Source organism: Diplotaxodon limnothrissa, linkage group LG1, assembly GCF_057381915.1.
Source record: "Diplotaxodon limnothrissa isolate DT_005_m linkage group LG1, D_limnothrissa_male_GT1.1, whole genome shotgun sequence".
Taxonomy (NCBI): Eukaryota; Metazoa; Chordata; class Actinopteri; order Cichliformes; family Cichlidae; genus Diplotaxodon; species Diplotaxodon limnothrissa.
This window is the reverse complement of record NC_140596.1, coordinates 41,725,459-41,747,567: the sequence shown is the minus strand read 5'-3', so window position 1 is coordinate 41,747,567 and position 22,109 is coordinate 41,725,459. Positions and strand designations below refer to the sequence as shown.

Sequence of the window (22,109 nt, the reverse complement as noted above, 5' to 3'; positions counted from 1 at the left end):
TAAGATACCAATTTTCGGCGTTGTTTAATAAAAAAAAGGTTTAGAAAAATCCCCAATCGTGACCATTTTTCAAGTTTTACATTGCGTTTTTTAATTATGTTTATCCTTTAAGCACAGACGGTAGAGATTGCGTCGTATTTGTTGGACCTATTTTCTTTAGGATGGCTGTGCTGCGTTTTTCTCTGTCCCTCTGTTGTCCGTGGCCGCCATCTTGAATTTTAATGTTAATTTCTTTTAAAAAATGTGTTTCCTGTGTTATTTTCTTTTAGGGTATCGTGCTACATTTGGATTAGTTTAAAGAAGAGCTGTTTTGTTACGCGACGGTTTAGCGTTTTAAGATTGTAAGTATTTTGTGTGTTTGGTGGGGTTTTTTTGTTGTCGACTGGGGTTATTTAACGATACCAAGCCGTGTAACGCTCTCAGCTTCCTTTTGAACTCATTATGATGTATAACATTACTTACACCCGGTAACTCGTTATTTGCTTTCTTTGATAACGACAGTATATTGTATCTACATGGATTCAGGTACATTAAGTAACTTTTAATTCGCTGAGAAACTGAATATTTAGCCCATCGACCTAGCTAATGGCTTCCATATCAAACAACCTGTGCTAATGCAGTTTGATAGCGTGCGTTAGCTGGTGTATTCCAGTTGTTTGTAGGTAGACTGCATACCGTAAACTATTTGTTGGGACATGCTGGGAGCTAAATGCCGTGTAATCACCGAATATTTCATGATTTTTGAGACGACATAAATTTGATGAGGAGAGACTGAATAACTGCAATTAGTCGTTGCTCACTGACGATCAAGTTAAGTTAGTAGGTGAAGTTTCATGTCGGCTAACATGAATCGGGGAGTGCGTTAATGCTTGAGGATACGCTGAGGGTTTAAATCAGCAGGCCCGGCAAACGAGCCGTATTTGGTCTTTTTTTTTGCTGAAATTTAGCAGCTTGATAGGGAAACGTCAGAGCAGTTTGTGATGTCGAATTGGTATATTGTGGCATGAGATGGTCCTTAAATATGTGCATCAGTCTAACAGTACTCGACATCAGTCTTTGTTTTTAATTGCGTTTGATGGGTAGTATTTGTGAGACGTGCTTAGTCTTTGGAAAATACCTAGGCATGTAGCCGGCAAGCTAACCACTCTGGCCTCGTTCGTGGTAATTAGCCTCAGGCTAACGAAGCGAACGGTTGGAGAGAGGGGAGTTGTCAGCAAACAATACCCTGCTATATTCACAACTCTGGTACAATTTCGGCCTCAGATTACGGTGTGGCCTTCCGGGTTTCTACTGCCTCTCCCATTCCCCGAGGATGTTGTGTTCTCCAGTAGCTAACGTTAGCTTTTGAACCATAAAGACGAAGCACATTTGCTTCGATCACAACTGCGATGATGCCACACTATAGCGCCCTGGAAACTGCTCGTATGACAGACTTATAAACACCATGGCACGGTAATGAAGCCGAAAACGTGTCTATCATATGATGCATACATTAACAGGGCAGCACTGTGTGGATGGATGACAGGAGAGAAGTAATTTCTGGTGCACTTGACAGTAAGCCAATGCAGTATGTGGAATTAACGCTAAGCGGCGCTCGAGGATTATTTTTCTGTACTGACATTGCCCAAACCTGAAGTGTCTCACAGCGCTGGGTTCATTCACTGATGCTGATCACATTATGCCAGTAGTGTTTTAAATGGCAGTTTACTGGGCAAACAAAAATAATAACCAATTGTCATCATTGAAAAGCTAAAAGCAGCAAATGTGTCCTTTTTGCTTGAAATTAGTTTGAGATTGATTAAGAGAATAATATTTGTATGTATGTTTGGTCAGATATCAGTGAAATCAGAAAAGAAAGAAATGCAAGAAATGTTTACCTTCACTGTTCTACCTCTGTGATTGCCAAATGGTATCTGAGTAACTTTTCAAATCAGTCTTCTTTATATAGCGTCATTTCACAGCATTGGTTACCTTGGTACAAACCCTACAGTAACTGTGTTCCGCTGTGTTCTCATTACATTACAAACCCAGGTGATGAGGTATCTAAAATGAAGATGCCTTGATGTAGCGATGCTAAACAGAGCAAATAGTGTTCTTAATGCAACATGAAACGTTTGTAGCCAGCAAATTCAATATTAGTTTGTCATTTAGTCAAAAAAATATTCAGCTTGCCTTGAAGTTAGGAACAAAATATTTTATACCTGATTATACCTGATAGATTAACTCTATCATTCCAGTTTATAAGATATTTTCTGTTAATCAATTGAATTTTTGCAGTTTAAAAATTTCTCGTCCGTTTCTTCTTTCACCAGGTTTCAAAGTCTTGTCCCCAGTCTTCCCCACTCAAGAGTGTTGCTTCATCTCAGAGACTAAATGCAACTGGACCAGGGGTCTTGTGGGCATGAAGTGGCTGGGCGAATCCAAGAACATGGTATTAAATGGCAGACGACATGGAAACAAGTTGACTGGCGAGCAGACTGTGAGCCCGAGCCAGACTCGCTCTCAGCATCCACAACGTGCATCTCTGCGCCACAGCAAGAGCCACACCAGAAACCGAAGATGTAGCCGCAGTGAGTTCAATATGCTTGCTTTTACTAATGCAATGATTCTTCAACTGCAGCATACTTTAACTTTAGCATGCTTGTGCTTTTTGTAGGATTTAATGCAGCCAGTCTGGAGGCAGAAAGGCGCTATGTACCCTCCTCTGGAATGACTGCCAAGGAGTTGTGTGAGAATGACGATCTAACCACGAGCCTCATACTGGATCCATATCTGGGCTTTCAGACACACAAAATGAACACCAGGTTAGCAAATATGCATCTGCTAATTTTCTTGCAGCTTCTCCTGAGATTATCCCAGATGATAAGCTTGTAGTTACTTTTGTATCTCAAATGTCTCCTGATAGATTTCGACCTATTAAGGGAAGGCAAGAAGAGCTGAAAGAGATAATTGAGCGCTTCAAGAAACACGACAACTTGGAAAAAGCTTTCAAAGCTTTGACATCAGGAGACTGGGCTCGAAATATATTTCTCCACAAGACGAAGGCTCAAGAAAAGCTCTTCAAGCAGCATGTAAATACACTATTATTATTTTCCCACTATTGTGCAAGCCAGCCATCCAATCACAAAGCTCATTATGTGTTTTCCATAGGTGTTTGTTTATCTGCGCATGTTTGCTACAGACAGTGGGTTTGAGATTCTCCCTTGTAACCGTTACTCATCTGAGCAAAATGGAGCTAAAATTGTGGCAACAAAGGAATGGTGAGAACCAACTGATATATGTTATTAATAACTGTGAACTTTGGTTTTGTTTAAACTTGGCCATTGTCTAGTTCAAAGATAATTCTAGTTACAGTGATTTCAAACTTTTGATCTAATAATAATAATTGTAACACTATTAAAAGTCCTTCACAGGATGTGAGTAAAATATATTAAAACATAAAAAAATAAAACTGCAAAAAGAAGAAACATAAGCAGTTTATTAGAAGTTGGAAGAAACAGATAACCAGAGTTGTGGTAGGATGTGATGTTAACTTACAAACTTGTTTTCAACCTGGGTGATAACCCTTTCTGCCTAATTTAATATCGCAGGAAAAGAAACGATAAGATTGAGTACTTGGTTGGGTGCATTGCTGAGCTCTCAGAGAGCGAGGAGAACTTACTGCTGCGGCATGGAGAGAATGACTTCAGTGTCATGTATTCGACCCGCAAGAACTGTGCGCAGCTGTGGCTTGGACCAGCTGCATTCATCAATCATGGTAGTAATCTTCGTTTTACTTGTGGAAATCTTATCACGCCCTCTTGTTAAAAATTTTGACATCACTGTTTTTCACGAGTATATTAATTGCTGTGCCCTCCCCTCACAGATTGTCGGCCAAACTGCAAGGTAGGCTTTCTTCAGCGTCTTTTGGGATCAGTCACTTTTAAATGTGGAAACTCAGGTTATTAAGACTTTTTCCGTTTGTCTTCTAAGTTTGTGTCAACAGGTCGGGACACAGCTTGTGTGAAAGTTTTAAGGGACATTGAGCCAGGAGAAGAAATCTCGTGCTACTATGGAGATGGTTTTTTTGGGGAAAACAATGAATTTTGTGAATGCTATACGTGTGAAAGGTAGGAGTATACGTCATGAGAAAACTAAACACAGTGTTTGAGTGTGGGTTGGAAAAACAAAAGAATTTGAGTAAAACAAACTCAGAATCTCAGTTGAGTACGATAAGAACAATTAAACCATACTTTCTTTTTTTCCCCCCTTCTGTCATGTAGACGAGGTACTGGTGCTTTCAAATCCAAAGCTGGACTGCCAGTGGAAGTACCGGTGATCAACAGCAAGTATGGATTGCGTGAGACAGACAAGCGCCTCAACAGGCTGAAGAAGCTAGGGGAGGGAAATAGGACCTCAGACAGTCACTCTGTAGGCTCGCACACCGATGTAGACTCTCAGGAAATGCCAAAAACACATCAATGTAAGAGTCCTCTAACAGTTAAACATGTATTTCGTCTGTTGCAGATGTGAAACTCCTTGGGCAATACTGTCTTATATCTCTTAATTGTACCATGAATCATCCCCAGTAATCTGTATTATTTGTGCTGCAGGACTCCACTAGAAGTCCAAAATGTTACATTTTATTTATTTTTTTCTATATGCAGTTACTTATCTAAAAACATTATAATGTGCAGCCTTTTCTGTTTTTCCTCCAGCTGCCAGAAAAAGAACATCATCATCGTCATCATCATCTGGCCTGAAGTATAAAAACAGGACTCAAACCAGACAGACTTTGTCAAGAGCCCTTACTACCTCATGTTCAAAACAAGGTCGCGCAAACAATAACAGGGTACCAAAGAGACTAAGATCCCAATCTAAGCCTTCGCTAAGTAAAGTCCAGTTGCGAAGTCGGAAAAGGGGTGCAGAGCCCAAGGCACTGGCCAAACGAGAGACCTGCCAGTTGGGTCTCACGGACTCAAAGATGTCGCTGTGTAAAGGCGTCACTGTAAAGAAGGAGAAGGATGGGCAGGAGCTAGTGCAGCAGACACTGGGCCAGCAAGGCTATCTGACACGTCATACTGCCAAGGAAAATGGCCACCTCCCAGCTGTGCAGAGCAGCGAAGGCAGCCAGTGTTCGATGTACAGAACTCGCAGGTCCACAAGGACCCTTGTAAAGGCTCGGGAAACAGCATCTGGTGTTAAGCTAGAGCCCAGCGCCATGGATGGTTTGAGTCCAGTCCCTGGTGGGGTGGTCATCAAAACAGAGCCAGCTGACATGGAGGAGTACCTCCACCACGGAGTTGAGCTAGAACATCCATCATTAGATGCTGGCTATGCCAGAAGACGCTCAAGCACCAGGCAGAAACGGCCAGCACGGATCAGGGCCGAGCGGACAATTAAATGCGAAGACACATATGGGGAGTCCTTCATGCAAGTGGTTGGCAGCCATGCTGCAGAGTTCTCAGATTGTGGAAATATGCTTTTGAGCTTTGCTGACCAACATAGAGACTACAATTGCGTCACCCATGGCAGAAAATCTTTCCACCGGGACAAGGGAAAGGGTAGTTGCCGGTCTCAGGACAAGGGGAAGAAGAAGCGTCGGATCACAAGATACGATGCTCAGTTGATCCTAGAGAATAACACAGGCATCCCCAAACTGACGCTCCGCCGGCGGAGGGATAGCAGCAGTAGCAAGACCACTGACCCCAACGATCCTGTTGGCTCCTCCCATCTTTCGGCATCTACGGTCAATTCACCTTCTTCGAGCAAAATTAGCATAAAGTTCAGCAAGGATCATGACAAGGATAAAGGCAGCTCCTACATCGCCAAACTGAATAACGGTTTTGCCCCTGTGGTCCACAGCAATTCCACCAAGCTGAACATCCAGTTGAAGCGGGAGGATGATGCACGAAGACTATCACAGACAAAGGTGGACCAGATTTCCTTTAATGGAGACATGAGTCAAGGTCTAGAGACCAGGAATGGTGGACATCTGACCCAAAAGGTCCTGGCAGACCCTTCGTCTGATGATGAGGACAAGGAAGTGGAGGATGACGATGACTACTTTGATAATGAGTTTGAAGACGATTTCATTCCACTTCCTCCAGCAAAGCGGCTCCGACTCATTGTGGGTAAAGACTCCATAGACATTGATATCTCCTCCAGGAGGAGAGAGGATCAGTCTCTGAGGCTCAATGCATAAGCGGTGGACTTTTCCCTGTAAATATAGACGACCTGCTAATCAACTGTTGTGTTGATGTAAAAGAAGTACAGTAATTTAAAAAGAGAGAGAGAGAGAGAAATTGAACATTATTAGAGGGTGCTGTTAACTTGAAACAAATTTGTTGTTCACTCTGTCACTTTATTTCATATAAAGACCAACCACCCAAAATATTGATTAATGGAAATTTTACAAGTCCATCCCGTGATAGGAATCTTTCGCATTTTTGGGAATGATCTAGCTGGCTCCTAAGTGAAAACAGAATTTGTTTTAAGCTAAACTATTCCTTTAAGTAAATGCACTTGTTTATTCATAATGGACGTGGATATTGTAGAAAGTGTACAGTATGGTGATTATTCCTCTCTGTCTCATAGGCAGGTATTTTACTGAACTTTTGGTTTTTGTCTCTAGTTGGTAAGTTTCAGTAGGCAAACTGCACTGAATGAACAGTGTAGAGTGGTTGGTCCAGAGGCATTGTAACATCATCCAGACAGTCCTTTAGGATGCAGGTGCCATGTTCTCATTATTCCAGTAGTTTTCCTGGGAAAGAATGTCTTTTTTCAGAGTATAATTTAAGTTCATCATGTGTATGTATGTGTAGAATTGAATTATGATGTTAAATTTGGGCTATCATGGGCTTACCCACAGGAACAGTTTTTATATATGGTATATCAGGTAGGTAGAGCCTGATCGATCCTTATACTAAATCTTTGCTACCCAAAAATTCGGTATTGCATGCTTAAATAAAAATAGCAAGTGAGTTGTATTGGAAGAGGGACATGCATTAGTTTAAAGTGAAAAATGAATGAAACGTCAAACGTTCCTCTTGTGGTAATATGATTACAGCTCCAAAAGTTAGTCAATCTCTGTGGACTCCCATGATAAAAAGTGTTACACAGTTGAACAATTACACATTTTACAGCAGAGTTTTGGTAGCTACTTTGGGAGGTTATTACTCCCTTCGTAACAACTGTGTGACTCTAGATTTTGCTCAAGTCTTTATCGACTTAAGATTATGCATCACTTTTTGTATAACTGATAGTTAGTGCCACACGCTGTCTGCAGGATGTCACCTCAGGTGATTGAAGTCACAGAACTGGATCTCTTGTCTGTGTTTTTTGTTGTCTGTTTTAGTACAAAATGTTTTTTTGAGTGGTTATTTTTCTGAGAAGTCTGTTCTCCAGGTTTAGGGTGTCAGATTCCTGTGTTTTTGTGTTACTCAGTACTAATTTGCAGGAACAGGTGCGATTCACCTTTCTACCAAACAAAGCTAGCATTAGCTGTTAACATAGCACCCCAGCCACTCATTGTCATATGGTCACTTCAAACAAACCAAAAAAAAAAAGTAAAGCAAGCCATAATGCAAATGCTGAGGCTTTAAATAAACTTTTATATTTTGTCTACAGTAATTCACAAAGTAGTTAGGAACTTGCAGTGGAGGCACCCCACCATTTTTCCCCCGCCGTGATGCTACTTTGCTGCAAGTGATATGGACAGCAAGAGGATCTTTTTTTTTTTTTTTAATTAAAAGGTATTAATATTGAGGTTTCTCAAACAATATGTGTGGGTCTACAGATAGATCTGTGGTAGGCTTATATATTGGTCAGGCTCTGTTATGTGTTGGAAACAACTGACAGAGTAAACAAGTAATCCAGCTTTAGCAGCAAGGAACGTGTGTTTTTCATTGTTCAGACATTGAGCACATTTCTTTGTGGTAAATCCCTGTAGCTTGTTCAGTGATGTAAATACACACTTTAAGCAGCATAATTTAAAAAACAACAACATCAAAAACAATTTTATAATCCAGCATACATAAAATTGTATTCTTCAAAGTTTTTCATTTCTGGAGCTACTCTGTAATGGTAACATGGCACATGTGGTAGTTCAAGGTCATTCAGATCCACTTTTAAAGGCTACCAGTATATGCTTTTGAAATCCGAAATGTTAAAAGTAATGTACAGAATGACTGGCTTCCGTGTCATCGTTGAATGATGTTTTTCTCCACGCTCACTCTTCACTGTGAGAGTTTGTAAAATCAGAAGTGATGTCTGTTGACACTAGACTTTGCAGAGGAACCTTTCACTGTTTCAAATGTTCTTGAACTTTTGAATCTTGTACTGAGGCTTTCTTTTTTTCTGTTTTTTTCCCAATATACATTCTGTGGTGCTACTTTTATTTCCTTCCTACCTGTTTGATTTTCTCTTCCATGTACGAATGGCAGCATTAACCTAGAATTTAGAAATACAGTGTATCACTTATATGTTTAGTCACTTGTTGTTTTTTTAGTTTCCTTTACAGGAGCGCATATACTTTCCAACAGCATTAGGTGCCTTAAAGAGCATTTTGACAAAATTTCTCACATAGCTAATCATGAAAGAGTGTAAATGCTAAGCCATCTGTTTTTCCCAGAGAAACACTTCATCAAAAGCCCACCGTCAGTCCTTCTGTATATTATTTTCTTATTGTGTGGATGTAAATGAACAGCCCAAGGGATCAAGACTGAGACTCAATGTTAATCTTATTTCCTGTGTTTAATATGTACTGTTGACATCACCAGCAGCTAATCACCATTTTGACCATGCTCAGTGTGGCCCCAATATCCCCTCCTTTGGACTTGTCCATCCCACACTGTAAACTCTTCCAGGTGTTACCATCTGTGTGGTCCTTGTCCAATAGAAAGCTGTCACAATAACCAGCTCACTCAAAAAGTAAAAAGAAAAACATCTAAACAAATGTGAATAATTTGCGGAAATTTTTAGCGTGTTGCGTGGGTAGTGGGAATCATGTAAAGACAAATAAAAATGGGCAGTGCATATATTGTCCAATATGTAAATCATGTGAACACATCTTGTACTTATTTAACAGTTTTGAATACTTGAAAACTATATAAAGTTTCTTTGTGACTCTTGTTCCTTGAGCGTTTTGAGTTCTGCTGTTAAAGTGTACAATTTCCCCCTATTGGTGCTAGGACATGTGCCTTGAAAAGTTCAGTTGTGCATTTTCCGAAGAAATTGCAAACTAATATTAGAAAACATAGTTTAAACACACGATGCAAACTAATCACACCATTGTGATGAAAGTTCTATATAGCATGTTATTTCCTAATATTAAAAACGCTCTGAATCTGCTGTAAGCACTTCAACTGGAATAGCTAAAAAACAGTATGTACCTTTTAGTTCTAAGGTTTTACATATCAACCTCAGATAAATAGCAGCACATTACACAGTGCCATTATTCAACAAAAACTAAGCCAGAATGTAGAAGCAGTGTGTGAAAACTAAGTCTGCCTTTACTGCTTCTATTAAGAGGGCAGGTAGCAGCCAGATTCTGCTAATCAGATGTGCTGGATGAACTTATTATTCCAAACAGTTTAAAGTGTCATTCTTCAGCGAGAAACATTAGTAAGTGGAAAATGCCTGAGACAGTCAGTATTCCCGGGAGTCAAACCATGAAATAGTGAAATAATTTAAAAAAAATCTGAAGACAAAAGTCTCAGGCTCTAAGGGCCTCAGCATGTTAAATGTTGAAAAAAAAAGTTGAAGTTCATGACAGTTAAAAAAAAGACAGAATAAATCAATATGTAAATATCTGACCATAATGCACAGTACCATGTTTTGAGAAAGCTTAACAGCATATTGATACCCCCCCCCATCAGCTGTCAAGCAGTGGTGCCGGGTTGATAATTTGATTAAACTTCCGATATACCAAAGTATTCTGCAGTTAAATGTGAAGCTATCTGTCTGAAAGCTAAATAATCAAGTGGTGGAAGGGTCTAGTCAAAGTAATGCCCTTAACCCAATTGATGGGGTCTTAGGTGAGTTGTGCACAATAATAATAATAATAATAATGGATTGGATTTATATAGTGCTTTTCAAGGCACCCAAAGCGCTTTACAATGCCACTATTCATTCACTCTCACACACTGGTGGAGGCAGCTACAGTTGTAGCCACAGCTGCCCTGGGGCAGACTGACAGAAGCGAGGCTGCCATATCGTGCCATCGGCCCCTCTGGCACAGTAGCACAGTGAAAATATCTGTAAGCTATATGAAGTTTCTTTGTATCTCTTGTTCGAGTTCTGATATTGAAGTTCCACGCTTGTTACAACAAACATCCCAGTATGATTTAATGCAAAAAGTGAAGATATCAAAACAAAGTTAAGATTTTGCCATTCACAGTGTTGGTCAAGTTACTTGAAAACAGTAATTAATTACTGATTGTTTCTCCAAGTAAGTTATTCCGTGACTTTAATGATTATTTATTTTCAAATCTAATTAGTTACTTTATTACTTTTTAAAAACATGACACACAACCTGAATACATTATAAAGTAATAGACCTTTCAGACCAATTTTATTTTTTCTGCATAATCCATCATATAACCCAGAAACCATTTGCTCTCAGCTCATTAAGTGTCTGTCCTCTGCCTTGATGCTGGGTTTTCTCATGGAACTGATCTAAAATCAGGTGTGTAATTATGCCATGTTTGGGTAGGATTATTGGATGCCTCGTGTCAAGCAGTAAGGAAGCCTTCATTAACCGCCCTCCTACCCTGAGAACACCGTCTTGCAATATTGGGTCAAGTTGGAACAAAGGATGGCTCTGTGGTAATTTACCATGGTTCAGTGCTTGGATTTCCTCCTTGAAAGCATCTTCTTGTGCTAATTTTATAAGCACATGACTTGCTTTTCTCCTGTCTTCCACATTTATACCCTTTGTTGCATTGGCTCTTTTGGCTAGTTGCTGGATCCTGGCAACTACATTTACTGCTGTATGCCATTTTGAGAACCTTTAGAGTCTCTCCAAGAAGTTCCTGTCCTCTACTACCTTTGTTTGTAGTATTTGTGTCGTTTTGACCTCTGGATCACCTACCAGAAGGTCTGGAGTTGAGTCTGGTGTGACAAACTCTCTTTCCCACAGGAAATGAGGTCCAATGAGCCAATTTGAACCTGAGGCCTCTGGTTTCTCCTCCAGGGCAACTTTAAAGGAGAAGGTGTCACTGCTTACACTCCACCTTACTCCCAACACAGTCTAAAATGGGAGTTCATGATGACTGATGTCCACTTCCTGGGCTCCACTAGCTCGTTCACTATCTGGAATTAACTCCAGGACTTCTCTGTTGGCTGCTGTGGGATGTTCCCTTTCATTTTGGCCCGCAAGATACTTCATTGCATAATTTGCGCAGCCTGGTGAGGATGCGGCCCCGAAAAGATGGACTTTCATGCGATATTCTTTTGGCTCTGTGTTTGTTTCACCATTTTCCCACCACAGTAATTTCTGTCCTCTCTGTTTACATGAAATCTGTTAAACATCTTCTCTACATCACAGATGATTGCAATTGGGTGTTGGCGAAATCGGCAGAGTACTCCAGTCAAACTGTTAATGAGATCAGGTCCAGTCAAGAGGTGATCATTCAGAGCTGTGCCACTGTACTTTGCAGAGCAGTCAAACACAACCCTGATTTTTTACGGTTTTCTCAGGTGATAGACGCCTTGATGTGGAATATACCACACATTTCCTTCTCTGGGATCATCTTCAGCTCTTTCAGCATCACCTTCCTTGAAGACATTGTCCATGAACCTTACATAATCGTCCTTAAATTTGGGATTTTTCTCAAACTTCCCTTTCAGGTGCTTAAGTCACACCAGAGCCAGAAGTTTATTTTCTGGCAGCTGAGGGCGTGCCTTAAAGGGAAGTGGCATCTCTAGGTGCCCATCAGCATTCTGGTGTATTTTCTCATTTAGCAGTTGCATGAACTGTACGTCATCTTGTGATATGCTCTTTTCTCCAGGAGCTGTGTCTTTGAAGTCTGACTCAAGCACTCTGATGATGGTGGCTGGTGTCAAGGGTGGAAGTTCCTTAACAGATAAGCGATGACACAGGCCTGTCACTTCTGCTGATGTTGCCATTTTTTGTGAACTGCCAACAATGCTCCAGCCCAGGTCTGTCTTGATTGCATATGGCTCTTCGTCACTTCCCGCGATTACTTGCCGTGGTGCCAGTGCTCTAGGACAGTTGTAGCCTATTAACAGCCCGACCTTGCAATCCATTAACTCAGGCATTTCCTGTGCTATTCTGATTAGATGTTCCCATCTTTTGGCAGTTTCAGAGGTGGGAATGTGTGAACGTTCAAGTGGGATGAAGTCTCTGGTTTAGGCAAGCTGATAAAGCTTTTGGAGGGAAACCCTCTAACTCTGAGCCCACTAACTCTTTCGCTCTGAACAATGTAATCTCTTCCCATCATAGTGGTTAGCTTTAACTTCACTGGCTCTAAACTCATCCCCATCTCCTCACATACCCCTTGATCTACAAAAGTGTTGCTACTCTGTGCATCTAATAGAGCATACACTAAGGTCTCTCTCTCTGGAGTGGTGGTTGAAGAAACCCACACAGGCACGATCATGGATGTGCTCCCACCATCTCCTCTGTCCATGCAACAAGAAAGTGCAGATATGTTTTCTTCTGCCTGCATTCTACGTGATGATGTGTTCACTGCAGTCGTTGGACGGTCTTCGTGAAGAGCTGTTGGATGATGTTTTTTACAAACCCCACAAGTCGCCTTGGGCTTACAGTCTTTTGAATTGTGTCCTCTTCTCAGACAGCCAAAGCACAGGTTATTGTCAAGTATGACCTTTCTTTTGTTCTCCACGGACATTTTAGCAAAGGTCTGGCATTTGTGAATAGAATGGCTTTCTCCACAGCAGATACATGTGACTGAGTTTGATGGCAAAGCATTTGCTTTTCTTTCTATATCAGGCTCATTTGAATTGTTCTCCACTCCGCTGTATCCTGTGGTTGTTCTGTCTGATGCTTTCACATTTGTGATGTATGCATTAGCCTTTGGACGCTTTATGTCCCTAGCTGACCTTTCTTCAGTGTGTTTCAAGGCATGAAATGATGTTACAGGATTGCATGCAACTTCCGCTTCTTGTGCAACAAAATCAGCGAATTGCTTGAAGCTTGGATATTCTTCTGTTTGCCGTAACTGCAATGTGACATGACGATTCCAACGAGAAGTCACCCAGTCAGGAAGTTTTTGGAGCAATTTTTGATTCTCTTCACAGTCATTTAACACCTGCAGTTCTTTGATGTATGGCATAGCATTGCTGCAGTCTGTCAGAAAATCACTGAATTGTCTCAGTTTAAGCGACTCTCTTGAACGAATCTTTGGCCAGTTGTTCAGTTTTTCCCTAAATGCATGCTGGATTATAAAGGGGTGGGCATACTGAGCATTCAAAGCTTCCCAAGCTTAGTCATATGCTTCGTCATCTTTTCTGTAAAAGCTTCCCTCCAATACAGACCGTGCTTCTCCACTGATGTATTTGCGTAGGTAGAACAACCTGTCAGCTGGATTTGTGCATCGCCGTTCTATCAAAGCTTTGAAACTAGTGCTCCACTCTAAGACCTTAAGTGGGTCCCCTGAGAAGACGGTCAGTTTTAGGCCCTATTCTCTTCTCATTGTATTTGCTCCCTCTAGGCTCAATCTTTGAAAAATACAATATCGCCTTCCACTGTTATGCCGATGACATACAGATCTATTTTGAACTTGCTGACGACCTTGCTGTGTCCCTGCACTACTTTCAAGAATGCATGCGGGAGGTCAAAGAATGGTTCCTGAGTAATTCCCTTGTTTTGAATGATAAGAAGACTGAGACTGTGGTGTTCAACAGTAAAATCCCTCGTGCCCAACTCTGTGCTGCCCTGGGTTCCTTTGCTAGTTTTTCTTGTGACTATGTCAGTAACTTGGGTGCACTGCTGGATAGCTCGCTCAAACTCGATAAGCAAGTGTCTGCTGTAGTGAGATCTAGCTTCCACCAACTGCGCCTTATCTCTAAGGCTAGGCATTATGTTCCGCATGAGGACCTGGAGAGGCTTATTCACGCTTTTGTGACCTCCAGGTTGGATTATTGTAACTCCTTGTACTACGGTCTTCCCTCTTCTCTTCTTCTTAGACTGCAAACAGTCCAAAATCCAGCAGCCCGCCTCTTGACTGGTACCAGGAAATTTTGCCATATTACCCCTGTCCTAGCTAGCCTGCATTGGCTGCCCATAAAGTACCGTATTCAATTTAAAATATTACTCCTTACATTCAAAACTATTAATAAATTAGCGCCAAGTTATCTTAGTGAACTTCTCAAACCACATACTCCTGCTAGAACACTCAGATCTGCCACTCAACTACTTCTGACCCAACCCAGATCTCGGCTAAAGTCCCGGGGTGACCGTGCGTTTGCTCTGGCTGCCCCGGTACTGTGGAATAACCTTCCTCTCGACCTCCGCGCATCTGATTCCATTGCACTGTTCAAATCACGACTAAAAACCCACTTATTCAATCTTGCCTTTCCCTCTAGTTAATATTTCTTTTATGATTTTATGTCATGCACTTTTATGCTCATTTAATTTCTTGTTTGCTTTGTACCTGTTGCTTTCCTATGTATCAGTGACAGCTACCTACTTGCATACTTAGTACTTGCTTTGGTCCTATTTCTATTATCCTCTTCCTATTCTCTATCTTACTTGTTAAGCACCTTGGCATACCCTTGGTTTTTAAGTGTGCTTTATAAATAAAGTTTATTATTACTAGGGATGGGTATCGTTTAGGTTTTATCCGATACCGGTGCCAAACCAGTACTTTTGAAACGGTGCCGGTGCTTAAACGGTGCTCGAACCGGTGCTTAAAGAATGGAGAACACAAAATTGGTCCAAAAACCTCTCATGTTTAACTGTTTTCCACTTTTTCTTTGGTCATTTTAGCCTTTTTGGCCAGGGTGAAGGGAGTATCTGCCATCAAACAAGAAGACAGCCGCATGTAGCTATGATGGTGTTTGCTAGTTCACCTTACATGCATTAATGTAATAACGTGGTTAGCCTACTCAACGTAAATTACACACGAACAACATTAAGCTACTCACACAGAGAAGAACGGCTGCTGCTGCATCATCATCCTCATCATTTCTGCTACACTGGCAGGGCCAGGACTCTCCTCTTCGGGTTTTTGGGGGATGTTGCTAACTCCGGGTCCGATAACTGGCAACCCACCCGCAGTAGATGTGCTCGGTGTGAGGTCTCGCAGCAAGCTATCAAATACGGCGCATTTCTCGGCTTTTAAAAAAACCCGCTATGCATCGCCAGGTGTTTCATCGGATTTGAGGTGTTACCTCCTTTGACAGCATCACAGTATCAGCTTAAAGCACTTGTTGCTGCTGAGTTTGCATCTTTTGCTGTGAAGTACAGCCAGACTTTTGACCGCTTTGCCTTGGACATTTAATCTGTAGCTCTGCTCTAAAAGAACGTACGTACCTGGACCCGCCTACTATCCTCGGAAACATAAAATGATTGGCTAGAATCCAAAGTGTATCACAGCTCAGGGAAAAAAGCACCGAAATATGCGCTGCTTTTCGGTCTGGTTACTACCGTTTATGTCAGAACCGGTGCCATCATGGCACCGGATACCGGTACCCATCCCTAATTATTACTTTACTTGTTACTTGAAAAAAGTAATCGGGTAAGCGTTACTGCCTGTCTCTGTTAACCATTATATGATGTTCACATCTGTGGGACCCTTTTCAATAATACCAAAAGAAAAATGTGATTTATTATGATTTCAACTTCAGACTCCTTCCCTTCAGCTCAAACAAAGGATCACATGAGGTTCCACAGCCTAGACGAAGGGTAGGGAACTCCAGGCCTTGAGTGCCGGTGTCCTGCAGGTTTTAGATGTGTCCTTGAGCCAACACAGCTGATTCAAATTGTTAAATAACCTCCTCAACATGACTTCAGTTCTCCAGAGGCCTGGTAATGAACTAATCATTTGATTCAGGTGTGTTGACCCAGGGTGAGATCTAAAACCTGCAGAACATCGGCACTCGAGGCCTGGAGTTGCCCACCCCTGACCTAGACGGATATTGCAAAAGAGGTCAAAGGAAGACTGAGAGAATATAAACACAGAGGATAATAAGGGAACAGGACAGAGGTGGTGTCAAAGAATAATGTTTAAATGTTTTTATGCTTTGCTTCAATACTGATAATGTTCATATTTTCACTGTGCAGCTCAGCTTGATAAACGTGAAACTGCAAGCCGCGTGTGCCATGTGATGAGGCCACAAGATCAGCACAAAAATACACATCTTTATTATTCTTAGAAACTGACTTGCTGCACACACACATACACACGAACAGGAAAAACAGGAACTGCTATCTATGCTTTAAATAAAGGAAACGCCTGCAACTGAGTGTGAGTCGCTCTGTTGAGCTCTCACCCGTGCACGTTAAAAATCTCTCCAAGTGTCTAAGTTAGTTAGCTTTCTTGTTATATGTAAAAATTGTATTGTATTTATTTATTTAAATTTTACTTTTTAATTATTTTACTTGCATTTTTAATCACTCTTATATTTAAATGTTCATTTGCTATTTTATCTAGGGATTGAGAGTAACGTAGTTTCTATTCTCTGTATGTCCTGTACATGTGGCAGAATTGACAATAAAGCTGACTTTGACTTTTGACTTTGACTAAGTGTCGTTTCTTCACCTGAGTGTTTGATAATTGTTGATATCCATGACAGGTGGGAACACAGCTGAAACTAATCGTGCACTAAAGAGACACGGGAAGCAAAACCGAACACAATGCACACAGGAGGAGAGACTATCAATGTAAGACAGTCCAGGTGTCAGTGTTAGCTAGTTCCTAAGACATACATGCTTGACACAGAAAGAAAGAAGAAGGAAAAACTACAGGAAAATAAGCAAGAACGAAAGAAGAACGTAAGAAACCAGAGTACACAGGGTTCGTACAGGTGCTTGAAATCCTTGAAAATGCTTGAATTTTAATATTGTCTTTTCAAGGATTGAAAAGTGCTTGAATTTCAGATGTGGTGCTTAAACGTGCTTGAAACGCGTATTTCATTCACCACAAACAACTATCTGACCGAATAGTTTTCTTATCAGAGAAATAAAATGAGTTGCAAAGTGTAAAAGCTAAATTTCTCCGCCTGGGCTGCCTCGCACACATGTCAGTCTGTTTCAATGTGTGACCCCGCCCCTCCCTCCGGACAGTCGGGGATGAGTGCGCTAACTTGACGTTGCTGTTTTAATGAGTGTTTGATGGAAAACGACACTGGCGGGATTTGAGTCACATGACAGGTGAGTCCTAGTAAATAATTTCGAGTATGTGTACATAACACAGGCTAATGTTTAAAACTATGATTATTATTTTGCTAGCTATCAAACTTGCTGGAGAAATGATTGAAATGCACTGAGTGTGATAGAGTACGGCAGTGCTAGCACAGCAGTTAGTTATGGCATGGTGATTTATGCAGTGTGCTTTAAACTTGGCTAACATTACTTAGCAGTAGCAGTAATATTAGTGACTTCACTCAAGTGAAAGCTTTAATCGTTAGTCCGACACTTAACTAGCCAACTTAAGCCTTAAAGAAAAACTGGTAAAAAGAGGGACTGATGCATGTGGGCACAAAGAAGCCATTTCTTGTGCTGCTGAAGTTCCCTGGCTTTCATTCAAAATGTGTTTATCGTGAGCACCGACACATTAAACCATTTAAAAATTATAAATGGCTTTAAGCTCACATTGATGCCTGTGGGGCTCTATCAGCCACGGAGACGACAGACACATTTTAGTGTTTTAATGAATGAATGTTTCATACTTTAAGGCTGCCTGTTTATTTAAGGGAGATGAACAATACATTATTATTTGACATAATTCTATGACAGGTGATGGACTGAATAAATAGATTTTAGGTCGATGTTTGTGCGTTTTTAAAGTCTTATATGTTGAATTGAACTGAGTGTGTCATCTGTTCAAAGCCTCCCGTCAGTGCTGTTCTCCATGCCTGTCTTACTGTACATGGTGTTATTAGCACAAACACTTTAAAGCTGATCATTTAGGACTGTAACAATAATCCAGAGAGCAATGTAGTCAAACATCTCACAGTTAGTTTTATTGGGAATGAACTTTGACCTGTTAGGCCCCCAGGGCTTTTCTGAGCTTCCTGCTCGAAAATGAAGAGGCCAAAATAAATGGAGTATTTCTCTGCAATTACAAACTCTGTGTAAACAGTCTTGGTATCAAAATAAAGCTAACGCTTGTGAGCTGTCATCAGAGGGGTAAATATTACTGCAGATGTTACTATGTCAAAGTTACTGGGACTCAAACATAGAAAAAAATGATTATTTCCCTCACCTAATTTTTAAAAGTATTTTATAGCTTATATGCTATAAAATATACTTTGGGTCACATTTAACCAGTGTTGGGTAAGTTACTTTAAATTAGTAACTTGGTTACATTACTAGTTACTTCTATCAAAAGTAACTCAGTTACTTCAAGTTACTCGTTACTTTCAGAGTAACTAGTTACTAGGGAAAGTAACTTTGGTTTAACTCAGAATTCTCTTGTTAATGTGTTGCTAACTGGATACCCAGCAAGACTGCCAGTCTTCTAGCTTGCTTACTTGCCACAAGTGCACTGTGCCACCAACCAATAGAAAGGAAAAGATAACGTGCACATTTCCACGAGAGAAATCCCACGCCTGATTTTATCCTAGCCATTCTATCCTCGCTTTTTACATCCAACACAAAAACTGCAGTCGTGGTGCTTTCGATTGTACTCAGAACTCGGAAATTCTGCCATCTGAATAGGAAGATGTAGGCAACACCAGACTGCAGATGAGCTGCTTACAGGGCTGGACTGGGACAGAAAATTGGCCTGGGCATTTTGACTAGAGACTGGCCCACCATTATAGGAAAAATCATAAAGCCTTTGAATGAAAATAAACACTGTTGTGACAGTGATGTTCACTGTTCTGATGGTATATATGCATCAATCTATCAATCGTTTGTTGCAAGACTCAGATAATTATTTTTTTAAAAGTGAGACATTTTAAATGAGAATAAGAAAGTATTTCTTTGTGCCCCCCTCTCCCTTTTAATGCCCTACATGGACCCCTGGCAACACTTTGCTAGACCTGCCCCTGCACAGTTACCAGCTGTCAGCTACCTAAAAAAGGATCCTGGTGTTATTTGTCTCTCAGAAACAGTTCATAACTTCAACTCATTCATGTCACCTAAAAGGTAAACCTGTTTCTCCATCACCTGTTCAGCTCTGATGATTCAGTAAGGACATCGCCTGGTTTCATCTTCATATTTCCCACTCACCAGATATACAAACCGATATCATGACCAGCAGCTTTTACAGCTGTGGCTCCAGCAAACATCAGCTGATACTAGAAATTAATATTAAATAAATTCTAACAACAGCTGATCAAGCTTAAACGTGCTGCTGTTGTTTACCACGACATCTGCTGGTTTCCTCTTTCTGGCGCAAAGTGGGCGATAAACAAACAAGAGAGCCAATCAGCTGATCATTGATCAGTTTCATGATTGAAGTACAAACAGGAGAGGGAGGGGGGAGAATGAGAGAAGAAGAGGCAGCTGTGCAGCAAAGACACAGAATAACTCCAGCTTCGTGTCTTTTTCCATTCTAGCTGAAGTTCGGGACAAACTGTGTTCTTTTTCAGCTCAACACCAAACGCGTAATAATTTCTCTGAATACGAGACGATTCCGTTTTTTTACAGGACGGTTGGCAACTCTAATAATTAACCTTATGAACAAAATAAAGTTCAACATCAGTAACAGAGCACCACCCAGCTGTATAGAAACTCCGTCATGCTAGCTAGCACGCAGTCAGCACAACGAAAATAAACTCCACCTAAACTTGGTTCATATCTGACCCAGATGGACTGCAGGTCATAACTTCTTACCTGAAGTTCAGTTCACCTGACACTCTCGGACCAGCGGCCGCTTCGGGTCTCTCCTCTTGCCTCCCTTTTCCTTCATCCACCTGCTGGCCTCCACCACTTGCTAATGTTATTGAATCTGTTGAAGCTCCGCGATGCCGCCACACGAAGTAACGAATAACGAGCCTATTTAAATCCCAGTAACGAGTAACGCGTTCCCGGTTTTGGCATAATAACTAGTTACTGTGCTCGTTACCACAATAATAACGTAGTTACTGTAACGCGTTACTTAATAACGCGTTAGTCCCAACACTGCATTTAAGTCCAGAAAATCATAAATCAAAATATGGATGTTACCTGTCCACAGATTCATGGTGATGTAACTGCTCTTTTAACTGTTTGGTGTTTGTAGAAATGGTTTACAGCTGAGATTCAGATTTTCTGTGGACACTCATGTCTGCACTTATATTTCTGACCTCGTGTTATAACCGATTAAATGTGATCTCCTCTCTTTTCCCCCATTTTTGGTGGTGTGGGTGCTTAACTAGTTAAAGTACCAAACATCTGTCTCCTGTTGTTGTGTCCCGTAGGAAAGAAGCATCAATATCTGATGAGCAGACTTGTTCATTTGTGCAGATTTCTTCTTTTGTGTGGTTGTTTTTTCCAAGTGGAGATGAGCATCTCTAACAAGTTGATTTGTTCACATTTGCACATCTGCATTTTTGAGAGAAATGAGTTTTTTGAGTTTGTGCACTATATGCATATAAGACAACCATTTCCTTTTTCAGTATTTTTGTGTGGTGCATTTTTCTCTGTTTTAACAAAAGAGGAACAAAGAACATTTAAGTCAACCTAAGACGATTTGTTTTAATTTTTACATGGTCTTACTGAGGTGATGCAAAGTGAAACATGCAATCTGTTTTTGGTAATGTGCTGGAAAAGCTTGATAATGGACCTTGAAAGTGCTTAAAAAGTGCTTAAATTTGATCCTGAGAAATCCCTTAGGTGAACAACGATAATACCAGTACACAATAATGTAGCATTCATGTAATGTTTTTTCTTCTTCTTCTTCTTCTTCTTCTTCTTCTTCTTCTTCTTCTTCTTCTTCTTCTTCTTCTTCTTCTTCTTCTTCTTCTTCTTCTTCTTCTTCTTCTTCTTCTTCTTCTTCTTCTTCTTCTTCTTCTTCTTCTTCTTCTTCTTCTTCTTCTTCTTCTTCTTCTTCTTCTTCTTCTTCTTCTTCTTCTTCTTCTTCTTCTTCTTCTTCTTCTTCTTCAGTATAACCATGCTTATTTCCACCCATACCTTGGTCATGACCCAGTTTTTCTTTTTTTTTTAATACAATCTATCACAAAAATGAACGAGGTTGTTATTCATAAATGTGCTAAATGTCAAATATGAACCACACAGCAGGTAAAATAAGTATTAAACACATCACCAATTTTGTAACTAAATATATTTCTAAAGGTGCTACTAACATGAAACTCTCACCAGATGTCAGTAGCAACCCATCCAATCCACACATGCAAAGAACTGAAACCATAGGTGTCCATAAATTATGTGTCATTATGAGAAATGACACAAGGAACAATATTGAACACCGTAAAATGTATTTATTACTTTATGCAGAAGCCTTTGTTGGTGACGACAGCTTCAAGACTCCTGTACGGAAAAACTAGTTGCATGCGTTGCTCAAACCTGAGCCTTCAAATGCAGTCTTCAACTCCTGAAGGTACCTTCTGTAAACTGTGAGTTTTAGTTCTTTCATATTTCACTCTTGTCACTGTTGAGATCACACAAAGTTTCTTTGTGCTGGTTTTCATCTTTGTTTTGTGTTGTTGGCTTTGTGGTGTTACATGCCACAATGAGTGGCACTGCTGTTTTTCTGTTGCTCTTGTCTTTCAGGTGTAAAGCCTCGACCTATTGGCCACGTGTCTATTGGCTGATCTGGGCACAGTAGGCCAATCATTAACCAGGAATGGTTGCAAAAGGGCAGCTCCCTGGGGCTGCTTCTGAGTCTCTCTGACCTCTGTTTGGTAGGTTCTGTGTGCAAATGGTGTTTGTGGTTGGAGGCTGGACAGGTAAGTTTGGGGTACCTGGTACACATGCAACAGAGCAACAATTGTTAGAAACACTAGGTTATGTGGTTGATGCCACTTTTGTATGG

General features: G+C 40.7%; 1 protein-coding gene across 3 annotated transcripts; it reads left to right on the top strand.

Annotated features, from left to right (window-relative positions):
- The first annotated feature begins 209 nt into the window (after positions 1-209).
- On the top strand, positions 210-9,039 carry kmt5b (lysine methyltransferase 5B). Of its 3 annotated transcripts, none has more exons than XM_085350563.1 (10): positions 210-341; positions 2,313-2,570; positions 2,657-2,804; positions 2,906-3,071; positions 3,151-3,260; positions 3,591-3,757; positions 3,866-3,885; positions 3,973-4,109; positions 4,263-4,462; positions 4,698-9,039. In XM_085350563.1, exons 2-10 carry the CDS (start codon positions 2,402-2,404, stop codon positions 6,182-6,184), a joined length of 2,604 nt encoding a protein of 867 aa, XP_085206689.1. In that variant the 5' UTR covers positions 210-341; positions 2,313-2,401; the 3' UTR covers positions 6,185-9,039. The 3 variants fall into 3 exon arrangements, with proteins under 3 accessions (XP_085206689.1, XP_085206696.1, XP_085206681.1); XM_085350570.1 differs by lacking the exon at positions 210-341 and adding an exon at positions 401-467; XM_085350555.1 differs by lacking the exon at positions 210-341 and adding an exon at positions 479-525.
- The last annotated feature ends 13,070 nt before the right edge of the window (positions 9,040-22,109 follow it).